The sequence below is a fragment of the Bos javanicus genome, chromosome 16 (genome assembly GCF_032452875.1).
Source record: "Bos javanicus breed banteng chromosome 16, ARS-OSU_banteng_1.0, whole genome shotgun sequence".
NCBI classification, from domain to species: Eukaryota; Metazoa; Chordata; class Mammalia; order Artiodactyla; family Bovidae; genus Bos; species Bos javanicus.
The window spans coordinates 81,382,393-81,394,819 of NC_083883.1; the positions used below are offsets into that span (position 1 = coordinate 81,382,393).

General features: G+C 61.0%; 1 protein-coding gene and 1 long non-coding RNA gene across 5 annotated transcripts in view; both read right to left on the bottom strand.

Annotated features, from left to right (window-relative positions):
* Window positions 1–12,427, bottom strand: part of NAV1 (neuron navigator 1) — a 199,191-nt gene that overhangs the window by 76,554 nt on the left and 110,210 nt on the right. For 3 of the 4 annotated variants that reach the window (XM_061383763.1, XM_061383769.1, XM_061383764.1), the window contains 2 exons: window positions 4,857–4,959; window positions 1,281–1,646 (listed from right to left, as the gene is read on the bottom strand). In XM_061383763.1, coding sequence (XP_061239747.1) covers window positions 1,281–1,646; window positions 4,857–4,959 — 469 coding nt within the window. Of the gene's footprint in view, window positions 1–1,280; window positions 1,647–4,856; window positions 4,960–7,715; window positions 7,894–12,427 lie in introns of those variants that run through there. The other variant, XM_061383766.1, reaches the window with a different exon arrangement.
* On the bottom strand, window positions 6,701–7,739 carry LOC133228242 (uncharacterized). Its single transcript, XR_009730146.1, has 2 exons — window positions 7,655–7,739; window positions 6,701–7,139 (listed from the first exon to the last, which is right to left on the bottom strand). It is a non-coding gene; the product is annotated as an uncharacterized LOC133228242 (long non-coding RNA).

Sequence of the window (12,427 nt, forward strand, 5' to 3'; positions counted from 1 at the left end):
AGGACCGGACACTTTCTCAGAGAAGAAGGGCTTCCTGGGGCAAGGATCAGGCTCCCAGTGGCCCAGCACACCCTCCGTGCCCAGGAGCTGGACAGCCATCTCAGGTCCCAGCCCCGGGGCTGGCCGATGCGAGCGTGAGGTCGGCTGGCCCCTGGGACTTACACCCAGTAAACAGCCCCTTTGGTGAGTCAGCTGTTTTGTTTCAGAGCAGCCTGTCAGCCCAACGGGCCCTGCCAGGCCCTCCCAGTACAGCCCCGGGGTGGGGAGCAGTGGATGGCCTGGACCTCAGCTACTTCCCACTCTCCTCCAGTTCAATCTGTTTACTAGGGAGAGGTGGTCCCCAGGGGTCGGGGAGGGGCCCTGCAGCCTCCTGTGTCACGGGTGAGGGGGGGGCGGAGCCAGTCAGGGGTGGGGGTGGCAGGTGGGCGGATGGGGGTGCCCGATGTGGGGGGTGTGTGGGGGTGCCCGAGAGCCTCCAGGAGCGCCCCGGGCTCTGGGAGCCCCTGGCTTGAACACCGAGACTCCAGCACCCCTCTCCTTCTGCCCTCTCCCCTTGCGTTCCAGACTGTTCCCCCGCCTCTCTGTCCAAGTTGCTCCACGAACCAAACGGCTTTAGGCTTTACCGGGGCAGAAAGAGACAAGAGGAAGAAGGCGGGAAAGAAGGGCTCGACGGGCTCTGTTGGATAGACGTTGCAGCGCGGGCAGAGGTTTGCAGGAGAAACCAGGGGAGGGAGGGCGCCAGGGCCGGGCCCGGAGGAGGCAGCGGAGATAGTGCTGCGCCTGGGGCCAGGGCTGCCAACAAACGCGGTGGCCTCTCTTCCAGCGGCCTTTCGGGGGACGGGTCGCTGTCACCCTGACTCTCCAGGCCCACACGCAGCCGCCGGAGCCACTGGCCGGCGAGGGCGGAGACCAGGAGGGCGGGGCGAGGCACAGAGTGACAGCTGCAGGGACTAGTGACGCGGCGCCCTCGCTGACCAATCAGCTCCCCCAGACGCCACCCCCTCGTCTGCCCGGGACCGGCACGCGGTCCTCGACCTTGATCACAGCGCAGCCCCGGCCCCGGGCCGAGGTTCATCCGCCCTAACCCTACGGGGGTCCATGCGCCGGGCTGTCTGCGGTCCCCTCGGCCTCCCTGGGCTATTCGCTCCTCCGCGGTCCCCGTGAACCGTCCCCAGCACCTCCTCCACCCCCCCCCATCCCCCGCCCCCGGGGTCCACCCGCCCTTCCCACGTCCGATCACCGGACTGCCCACCTCCCAGCGGCCCGCAGGCCACCCCTACCCAGTGGTGATGTCGTCGTCCTCCGTCATGGTCTTGCCCATGAGGTCGCTGTCGCTCATGTAGCCAGACTTGAGGTCCACGTCTTCCGAGTCCAGGGACTCGACCAGCTCCAGGCGCGAGATGTGGCCGAGCTTGCTCGGGGAGCGCATGGGCATGGTGTGCGCGTAGTGCGCGCGCTCCCCGTGCATGTACCAGGCAGGTGGCCCCTCCGAGCGGCAGCTGCCGCCCACCGACGGCGCGTCCCCGGCCTGCAGCCGCGGGCTGGACTGGCCATAGCGCCAGGAAAGGGGTGATGAGCGGTTGGACAGACTGGACACACTGCGGGGGTTGGCGTCATCACTGTCATAGCAAGTCATCTCCAGGGAGCTGGGCAGGCAGAAAGGCACTGGTTACCCTCGGGCCCTGCGCGGAGCCCCGAGCACTGTCCTCAGGCACCCTGTGGTGCCTCCCTCCCCACTCCTGCCCCAGCACCCCCCCACCCTCACCCCCGGCCTCCAGGTGGCCTCTCAGGGTGTAGGCCCTGCTGCACGTCAGCGCAGGTGTCAAAGGAAGAGGCTAGTGGGCAGAAGGGAAGGGATCCCGTCCACTGCCGAGGGCACAGATTTTGTAATATGACCCCTGTTTGACTCCTCTACTTATTAGATAGTGAGCCAGAGTCCTCATCAACTTTCCTGAGTCTCCATCTCCTCATCTGTCAAATGGAGATGAAACTATAACAGCTTCATCATATATAGATTCAGAAGGACCACATGCAAGTGCCGGGCATGTAGAAGGTGCCCAGTGAGCCCATGCGGCAGGGTGGGAGGGGTCACGCAAGAGTAGAAAGCCTCGATCATCCACTCTGCTCAGAGCGTCCAGCACCTCTTTTCTGTTATGAGCTCAGGGTGAGCTGGATGGTGGTCCCTGTAGAAGCCCTGTGGGTGCGCAGGACCAAGACGGCAGGGCGGTCAGTGAGCAGGCTTCCTGGCCTGGCTGCTGCCCAGCGTCTCCCCTGGGCCCTCCTGCTGGCCCTGCCATGCCTTGCGCACTTTCTCTCTCTAATGACGCAGAGCTTGGGGAGCATGTAAGTTCCCTGAAGGGGGCGCCTATGGTCCTGGGAGGTGGCCGGCCTCACTCCTGCTGCTCGGGTCAGACGAGCAAGCAGGAGGATTCTCTGCCTGAGACTTGGGACTGGGCCTCACGTGGTAAGGACTTAATAAAAACAAGCTGCCGTGTCAAGGAGACTAGGAGAGAAGGAAGAGGGCGTGACAGTCCTGGTCGGGATGGGCGCTCTAGGGAAGCCTGTTTTCAGGGCAAACTTGGCACCAAGAGCGGCTGTGCCCCCGGTTCTGTTCTCCTGGCAGTGCGGTGAGGGGGCAGCCCTGACCCCACCACTCATCTTTATCCCAAACATACCTCCAGACACCTCTGAGTCTGTGGCCGAAACTCTAGCTCAAACCTGGGTCCCTGATTTCCAGTCCCAGATCCCACCTTCCAGTCTTGCTCCTCTCTGGGGAGGACGTGTGTGGGGTGGACGGCGTGATGGGCCGGAGCGGGCTGGGGGTGGCCAGAGGGCAGTCTCACTTCCTCTGCAGCCCCAGCCCCCTGACCCAGACTCTCTCCTTGTGGGGGAATCGAGCCAGAGAAACAGGGGAAGTAGCACGGGAGGAAAGGTTTCCAAAAAGGAACTAAACTAAACTACAGGCAGCCTGTGACTCCAGGGTGAAAATCGCCTTGCTGGGCATGCTCACTGGGCCATGAGCTCCTGCAGGACACAGCCCGTGTCTGTCCTGGGAGCTCTGCCCCTGGCTCGCTGGACGCACAAGCACCCTGATCAGCCTGGGCGAGTCTGGCACGTGGCCCCTTCTCCCCAGCCTCTCGCTGCTCCTCCTCTAACCAGGCCCTGTGTGCACACCCTGTCCGCTCCCAGGGCTGAGGGAGGGCTGATTGATGTAAAGCGTTTGGTACAAGAGCCATCAAAGCTGAGGGAGTCACTGTTTTGGCTATCAGAGTGTGCACCAGGAATAACATAAACCAAAGGCTCAGGGAGGAAGTGGCTCTGGGTCCACAGCAAACAGAAGGGCCGCTTCAGGGCTCTTGGTTCCTCTCCCATAGAGGGAGACAAGCCAGAGGCCCAGGCGCTGCCCTCTAACTGGTCAACTTTACACACGAGGCCTTCCTGTTCCCCTGCAGAAAGCAGCAGGGCCTGCACGGCGTCAAGCTGCCTTCGTGCGGGGGTTGGGGGTGGGGACAGGAGACGGGGGCTGCTGCCCTTGCCCTGTGGGTGAGTCACCTGGGGTGTGACCCCTCAGGAGCAGAGCGCGTGGGCCTTCTTTGGCATGGGGCTGGCAGGCAAGGTGGGGCTGAGCTGTTCCAACAACTTCCCTGGCTGGGGAAGGAGGGCATCCAAGACTTAATCCACTGGGTCCTCAAAACAGTGAGAGGACTCGAGCCAGACCCTGTCCCACGTGGGTTCCTGCTTAGGGCTGGGAGGGCTGGGAGGGCTGGAGACGGATGTACAGGGTCCCAGAGCCTCCCAGAGCCCACATCCACTTTCTTCTCGGCCCTCCTCATCACATTCCTTCAGCAGTTAGAATCCTGCTGGCTCGAGCAGAGGTAGTCACAGAGACAGCAGGCTCTGCTTATCACGGGAAATGTTTCAGATGTCTGGGAGCGATGTGCTGAGTGTCCCAGGCGGGGGATGGGGTAGGGCTGGGGAGGAGCGTGGGAAGGAGGAACAAAGGGATCTCAGCAAGGGAGCTGGGAGCTGCTGAGGCCAGACTCAGCTCCACTTCACAGTCACCACCACCCCACAAGGATGGGATGGCTGGGAAGTAATGAGTCCTCTGTCACTGGAGGTATGTAAGTTTGGTTTGCATATAACTTGGCCACACACCTGGGTCAGGAGAAGTCCTTCTCCCACTGCCTATTTGCTCTCATTTTCCAATCCCAGGAGGTGGGGAGGAACCGACTCTTCTCTACCTTCCTGCTCCACACCCCCAGGATTTCTCAATCCTGGCGGTTTGCCCCCTACCCCTAGGGTGTAGCCCGGCCCTCTGTCCCCCTTGGAGCTGACAGCATGAGCTCATCTGGGCAGCCCCAGGAGCCAGTGCAGGAAATTCTGAGTCACGCTGAGCCTGGGGCCAGGACACCAGGGCAGAGAGAGGCGCGGCAGGAGGGCGGGGGTGCCCCGCACGGCGGGGCTGCAAGGGCTCGTGAGGGGCTGGAGGAGGGTGTCCGCACAGCGCAGAGGCTGGGCTGCTTGCCGGCTGAGGGGGCAAGAAGGCTGCTGCGTGTCAGGAAGGGCATGTGGAAGCTTCAGCACAGGGAGAGGAAGGGAGTGAGCAAGCCCTTGAGACAACGGGGAAGTGGACACCCAGGAGGGCGTGGAGGAGGGCAGTCACGGCCTGAGCCGCGTGCTGGCTCCTCCTTCCACCCATCCAGTGAGGCTCCAGCCTGATGAGATGAAGTCAAAGTGTTCAGCAGAAGCCGACGCCAGGCAAGGGCGCACTCCCCCCATGGACTCAGTGCATGCTGCCTCGGCCCAGGTGGGGGGCCCGCCCTCCACATAGGGAAGGAGGGGCAGTGGGCTCTTACCTGTGAGTCACCTGGGACCCTCGAAGGCTGGACATGGTTTCCTCCAGGTTCTGGCGCAGATCCAGGACATTCTGCACGGTCCTCTTTCTCTGGGACTCAGGGTCTGGAGGGAGGAGAGGAGCTGGGTGAGTGGGGAGGACTTACTGCTGAGTTCGAGGTGGCCAGAGGCTGCATCCCTGGATGGGCCCTGGGACATGACTGCCTCTCAGGCCTTCCTGAGGGCCTGGGACACACCCTTGAGCCCCTGAGGTCCCAGCCCTGGAAGGGACAGGGGCACCAGCCTTCAGTGTCCTCCCAGACACCCACGGGACAACCCTGGCCTGCATCACTTTGGGGTGCCCTGTAGGCAATGGCACCCCACTCCAGTACTCTTGCCTGGAAAATCCCATGGACAGAGGGGCCTGGTGGGCTGCAGTTCATGGGGTCGCTAGGAGTTGGACACGACTGAGCGACTTCACTTTCACTTTTCACTTTCATGCACTGGAGAAGGAAATGGCAACCCACTCCAGTGTTCTTGCCAGGAGAATCCCAGGGACGGGAAGCCTGGTGGGCTGCCGTCTATGGGGTTGCACAGAGTTGGACACAACTGAAGCGACTTAGCAGCAGCAGCTTCTCCTAGCAGAGGTTCCAGACCAGGCCCCCGTGGTTGGGGTTAGCCGGAACATCTGCCCAATACCCAGCCTGCCGTGGTGCATGGATTGGTGTTTCACCCTGGCTCTTGGAGGCAGCGGTGCCCGGATGTGTGGTGTTGGCCAGTCTCTGGGGCAGAAATACTCTGCAAGGGTGCTGTGATGTCGCTGAGCCCAGAGCCAGGGAGTGGTGCTGGGGGTCGGCAGTGGGAGCTGGTGGGAGCTGGCATCAGGCCCTGACTGGGAGCACCTGCAGGGGCCGTCGGCGTGCAGGGCCCCGGAGATGCTGGTGGGGAGGGGCAGTGAGCAGCCGCGGGAAGGCTGGGCATGCAGACCCCAGGCCAGAGGTGCACGTCCGGGCGAGTGTGTGTGGGCGCAGCCCCAGTGCAGACTCCTGAAGGATCAGGGCTGTGGAACCAGTTGTGGTTTGCAGGCAGGGCATGACCGCAGACAGAGGAGAGGTGACCACAGCAAACTGAAACAGACCCCATCGCCTTCCCGGGGGAACAGCATCCGAAAGACTGAGGGTACCGGGTGTGAGGACACTCCAGAGCGTCCCCGTCACTCCTGCACTCCAGCCAGGATGCCTCTGTGAAGCGCACACACCGTCCGCCCAAGCCATGGCCTCTCCTGGGCCTTGGACCAGTCACTGAATGTGGGCAGCTCCCTCAGTGCCCCTGAAAAGTGACCTGGGAGAGTCAGGGGCCCACAGAGACGACGACAAAGCAACAGGGAAAACTCAACAGCTCTGAACCCCAGGCAACTGCCCCAACCAGACCCCCGGGGTCTCAGCCTAGAGCCCTTGAGTCCCCCACTCACCCAGACCCAGCAGGAGTGTGCGGCTCTAAAAGCTGTCACAGAGGACATCTCTGAATTCAGGAGGCATTTTCCCCAAGACTAAGTTCGGCTGGCGGCTGCTCGGCCTGCCTTGTCAGCGAGGTGGGGGCAGGGGAGGGGGGCAGGGAGCCAGGTGCACGGCCCTCCCAGAGCCTCAGGGGCACCTTTCCCGAGAAGCAGCTCCACACCCAGGCCAGCCCAGTCCTCTCTCCTCTCCTCCCCTCCTCCGGGGCGGAGGAAGGCTGGCAGCTGGGAGGGATGAGGGCGGGCCTCCTCACATCACTCCTCTGCTGCCCGTGACTGTTTATCCTGGCAAGGCTCACCTGGCGCGGTTTCATGGTTGTCATGATGGTTTGGCGTGGAAAACAGGCAGGGTCAGAAGGTGTATATGTATATTTAAACCTTGGCCCTAAGACGCCTATATGAGGACCAAGAATATGCTGCTGAGACATGGGTTTCTGGGCCAGCGAGATGCTTTCCATGGATTTGGCGGAGACAAGGGGAAAGGTGCACACAGCCGAGGGGTGAGTGGTCCAGAGAGGAGGGGACCAAGGGCCACCTGGAGACCATGTGTGCCAGCCCCTGCAGGCCTCAGTGAGTGGAGGCACATGGCAAGTGGGGGAGCTCAGTGCAGCTGCCCCATTTCATGGAGGAGACACTGAGCCCCAGAGGCGGGGCCCTGCACCTCACAGAGCATCTTGGTGCCACCAGCGGCAGGACAGCAGGTACTCAGGGGCCATCACAAGCATGGACGGACTCGGCCACAGTCAACATACATAAAAAGAATGGACGGATGTGTGTCCCATTAGGACGATGTCTTAAAAAAAAAAAAAAAACAGAGAAAAGTGTTTAACTCACACAGGGTCCTCCTCATAACATGCCAGTAGAGTGGGGCAGAGCTACCCCAAAGTATCCAAATCAGAGCCACAGAAGTCCTTGGAAGTGACCAGTCCAACCGGGTCCGTGGCTCTTGGGGGTGGGTGAGGTGACTGGCTGGAGGTGCAGAAATGTAATAAGGAGGAACATGTGGCACCAGGGTGCCACCCCAGGAGCAGGTGAGCATGGGGGGCAGGCGGGGACAGAGCTGGGACGGAGCAGGGCTGAGGACAGTCGCAGAAGCGCCACCCCATCAATCCCTCCACGCCCCAGCAGCGTCCCCTGGTGGCCATATTGGGGCACATCACCCTGCTCCCCAAAGGCTCAGCTCAGGTGAGGGATGGTGAGGGCGCCTCAGAGCCTGGCGGTGTCTGTACTCTTCACATTTTTAACTCTAAATTACGAATAAGCAGCATCTGTAAAAAGATTCACCCCACACCCCTACCCATCTCTGACCCCAAACCGATAACAGCCGTCATCCCTCTCCTCCCTTTTCCACCATCTTCGCGAGGCTCACTGGGGTGGGGTGTTGTCCGGGGCCCACATGACTCTGACAATGATAGGTTTTGTCGGCTGATGTCTGGACGTGTGCTTCCCAGGCTCAGAAGGTGGCAACAGTCTCCCTAAAACCAGCCATCACCACGGTAACACACAGTCGCCACAAACAGCATCCTCCCAGCATGCACCGGGGTGGAGTTTCTCATAGGAGACCACAGACAGACTGCTGTCTCTGTGAGGAGTCCACTCGGCACCCGGTGCGCACACTTGGGGGAGGGGCAGGCACACCCACCCAGATGCACACAGCGTCCCATCGAGGTGGACTCAAAACCAGGCACTTCCCCCATGTGAGACTGCAGGGCTGTTCTTTCCATGACCACGGAGGGCCTCCGACATGCACACACACCTCAGACGCATCCCTCCGTGGTCCGGCCGGCAGCCCGTGGGGGCCGTCACATCAGGATCACAGGCTTCCCACTCTGCCACCCCGCAGACGTGCACATGGAGAGTTGTGTGGATGCGTCTCCCACCACAAGTGCAGAGGGAAAAGCTGGAAGTAGAGCACAGGGGTCCCTGGGGCTGGAGATGGGGCAGCACCCTGGGAAGATGATGGCAAGCAGGGTGCTTTCTGCCTGAAGCCTGATCCGGGCAGCAGGCTGCCCCGGACGGCAAGACCATCAGTCCTGAGTCCCAAAGGAAGGGCTGCCTAGTGGTACCATAGGTCCAGTCCACACAGCCAAGGGCAGGTGCTGGCGGTAACTCCCACCCCATTCCTTCTGACCTGGAGCGAGGCATTTCACCACCCTGCTGAGCTGTATGCTCTACGAAGAGGGGAGAATAGTGTTACCCACTCCCCGGTCTGTCAGGGGGATTAAAGAGCTGTCGTGCGTGCTACGCCCACAGTAAGTTCTCCACAGGAGTGCGGTAGGGTGAGGGGGGCGACCTGGATTGGCTGGAGCTACATGCCCTGCCCAGCTCTTCGCCTTAGATCTGAAACCTGATGTAGTGGGCGAGAGGACAACGACCCCAAGAGATTTAGGGGCATGCAGGAAGGAGTGGGACTCAGGGCCCCTCACCCAGCAGGCACATTTCCCCAAGCTCTGCACAGCTTGAATTACCGGCTGACAATGACGTGAACTTCAGAGGATGCCAAGTGAACACTTGAGACTTACCTGCAACACATTCAGTTCAGCCTGAGGCGGGGCCCAGCCTGTAGACTGGCTCCTGCATCCCGAGTGAATGGACCAGGCAGGAACCGACAGAAGGAACGGAAGTGCCTCAAGAGGAAGATTTTCAAGCCCCAGCATTTCAGAGCTCAAAAGAAACAGCACGTCACTCCAGCTGGAGAGGGTTAGGCTTGTGAGCACCACCAGGTGGGGAGGGGCGAGCCCGAGGCTCGGGCACTGGAGGCCCTGGCCTGGCTGCCCCGTGTTGCCCTGGGGTGGAGAGGCACTCAGATGTCACCTGTGGGGGTGACCACTGTGTAAAGGACCTGTCTGAGACAGCACAAGCTACATCCACCTAGAAACCCAGGCTAGAGGACCTGAGAGAGGCATCTCTCTCTCTCTCACACACCCTCTCTCAGCAACTTCCAAAAAGAAAAAAAAAACTCTCCTGACCCTATTGTCCCAAGGATAGCACCTAAATCTTCTATAAATTCTAAAATTTGTCACAGTTTAGGCCCCTAATACACACAGGTAAAATATCAGTATAATAAGTTACAGTTCAGTTGCTCAGTTGTGTCCAACTCTTTGTGACCCCATGAATCATAGCACACCAGGCCTCCCTGTCCATCACCAACTTCCGGAGTTGACTCAAACTCATGTCCATTGAGTTGGTGATGCCATCCAGCCATCTCATCCTCTGTTGTCCCCTTCTCCTCCCGCCTTCAATCTTTCCCAGCATCAGGGTCTTTTCAAATGAGTCAGTTCTTTGCATCAGGCGGCCAAAATATTGGAGTTTCAGCCTCAGCATCAATTCTTCCAATGAGTATTCAGGACTGATTTCCTTTAGGATGGACTGGTTGGATGTCCTTGCTGCCCAAGGGACTCTCAAGAGTCTTCTCCAACATCACAGTTCAAAAGCATCAATTCTTTGGTGCTCAGCTTTCTTTATAGTCCAACTCTCAGATTTATACATGACTACTGGAAAAACCATAGCTTTGTCTAAGAGCCAGTTACAAACACACATTTCTCTGACAACATGACCCCTAACCAGAAGGTCCTTGGGCATCTGTGCCGCCACACGACCCCCAGTGTCTATAGATGACCACTCTGTGGACACTGAGTCCCACGTCTTTGGGAGTCTGACTCATTTCTGTCCGTCTTCTCTGCTCTAGGACATGACCTTCAAGGTCTGGCCGGGGCAGGCACTGCAAGCCCACCTCACATATCCTCATTGCTCAGAGGTCATACGGATGGGTTCTGTGGACTCTGGCAGCCAGTGACCCTGTCCTAGATGGACTCCCAGGGGCCGTGGCCTCTGAAGGCTCTGTCTCATGTGAGGCTTGGTGCGGGGCTGAAACTGACAGAGGACAGAGCACCCTGCACACAGACCTCCCCGCCGTCGGGCAGAGCCAAGCGGTCCTCCTGCAACTCCACCCCCTCACCCCTCTCTGAGCCCAGAGGCCCCAGCAAGAGCCTGGGGTGGGCCTCCGTGCCAGAGCCTCCCCCTCTACCAGCATGCGGTGTGGAACAGTTTAGTCTGTTACTAATTCAGTTATCCCCCTCTTAAGTCACAGTACTGTTGGAGGCAGCTGTTACGGAGCCCTACGGCATGGCCAGTCCATGCTTCCTGCCATGGAGGGCTCCCAGGTCCCCATCTTTGCCCGGGAGAAGCCTGAACCTTTTCAACCAGCAAGTGATCCTCCCACTGCTGCTGAGTGGGCAGAGCACCCAGGCAGCATCAGGGCTACAAAGCAAGGTGCTGGCCACGAGGCTATGTGAGGCAAGGCGAGGAGCCACCAGGGGCCAGAAGGGGGCAGGAAGGACTCCCCTGGGCTGGAATTGTGAGGCAGGGGTGTCTGCCTGTCACCAGCAGTTTCGATTTTGATTGAATGAGAAGACTTGGCTCAGGGACCCTCAGTAACGTGTCTCCAGGGGGCACTCGGCCAAGAGGAGCCGTGAGGCTGGGGGGGAGGGACAGAGGCGGCTTGGGGGGCTGGGCATGTGGTTTCCGTAGGGTGCGGGCCAGCTGGCTGTGGGGCCTCGGGTAAATTACTCCCTCTTTCTGGGCTTCAGTTGCCCTATGGATAGAATAAGGGAGCTGGGGCTGGGGACACTCAAGGCTCTAGTCAATTCTGACCGTCTGGCTGTGGAGCTCTGCAGCTGGTGAAGCCTGAGTAAATGTCTCTTCTCCTCCTGGAGAGGGCTGAAAGTGCAGGTGCCAGGGTATCACCCCTAAAGATGCCCGGGCTGGAGCCAGGGCCCAGGAACCTGCACCGTCCAAGCCCCACTATGTGCAACGCGACCAGGGGTCCCATCTGAGAGCCCGGACACCTTGCTGCAGCCTCCAGAGCAGTCTCCCCACTGACACCAGGCTCTGACTTCCAGAGGCCGGGCCTCGGGGCAGTGTGTCCTGGGCCCTCAGCCCAAGTGTGCTCCCTGGGCACAAACAGCACCGTCCTGTCTCTGGGAAAGCCCACTCCGGGGTTCCCAGGCCTCCCCCCAGGAGTCTCTCTGTGCTGATCCTGGGGTGTGCCTGTCCCCGACGGGCCACCAGGGGGCGCCGCCGGGCGCTGCTGCAATGCTGAGGGCAGGCAGCTCCTGGTGATAGCACAGCTCCCTTGGGTGCCCGGCATGCCAGGGCTGCCATCCTCCTGGGGAACAGACAGGGGCTTGGCACCTCCAGTGGGAGCCGCTGGCTAGAACAGAGGGGCAGTGCCTGCCTCTGGGCACCCGTGGGCTCCAGGCGGCGAGCTCGGATGCGGGGCCAGAGCATGGAGACCCGTTGCTTTCTGCCCCAGCGGCTGCAAGCTGAGTGCCCCCTCTGGAGAGTGGGTCAGGCTTCACAGCTCTGCCCTGGCCGCCCTTCTGCTCTGCAGGGCTCCTGGGCAGACGCGCGCATGGGCAAGAGGGAGCAGGGTCATCGCTCCAGCCCCTGCACCCTGCCCAGCCTGGCCCTTTCTGGGGGCACTGGCGGCCTCTCTCTGCAGCAGGCAGCCCTCAGGCCCTCCAGCCAGCCCAGCACAGCCACTCCCTGACGTCCGGCACGGTCTGCCTCGGGAAAGACCTGCTGGTCCAGGGCGGCCACACAGAGGGCTGTGGGACCCGGGGGCGCCCGCCTCCAGCTCCCTCTTGTCTGCTCCATCTCCCTCTGATGGTTACAGGGCTACAGGGCTACAGGGTTAGAGAGCCAATTCTCGACATTTCTTGTCCACCCCATCCTCCTGGGCCTCCAGGGCTGGCCTCCTGCTGACGGTGGCCTGCCTGCTGCGTGGGGGTCGGGCCCGTCCCCTGACGAGCCTGGCTCTCCTGCCCCATAAACCTCCTGGCTCACTGGCAGTGTTATGGTGATGCTGCCCAGAGCCGTCACGTGACACCGGCTCCAATGGAGTCGCTGCTGCTGGGGGCAGAGCTGTTGTTATGGCAACAGTTCTCACATTAGTGAGGACCATCTGCAGGCAGAGGGGGAGGGGAAGGAAGAGGGTGGGGGCGGGTGGGGCTGGGCCCGGGCCCAGGTGTGGCGACAATCGGAAGGGCCCTGGGGATTTCTAGTAATGTTGGGGTCAGC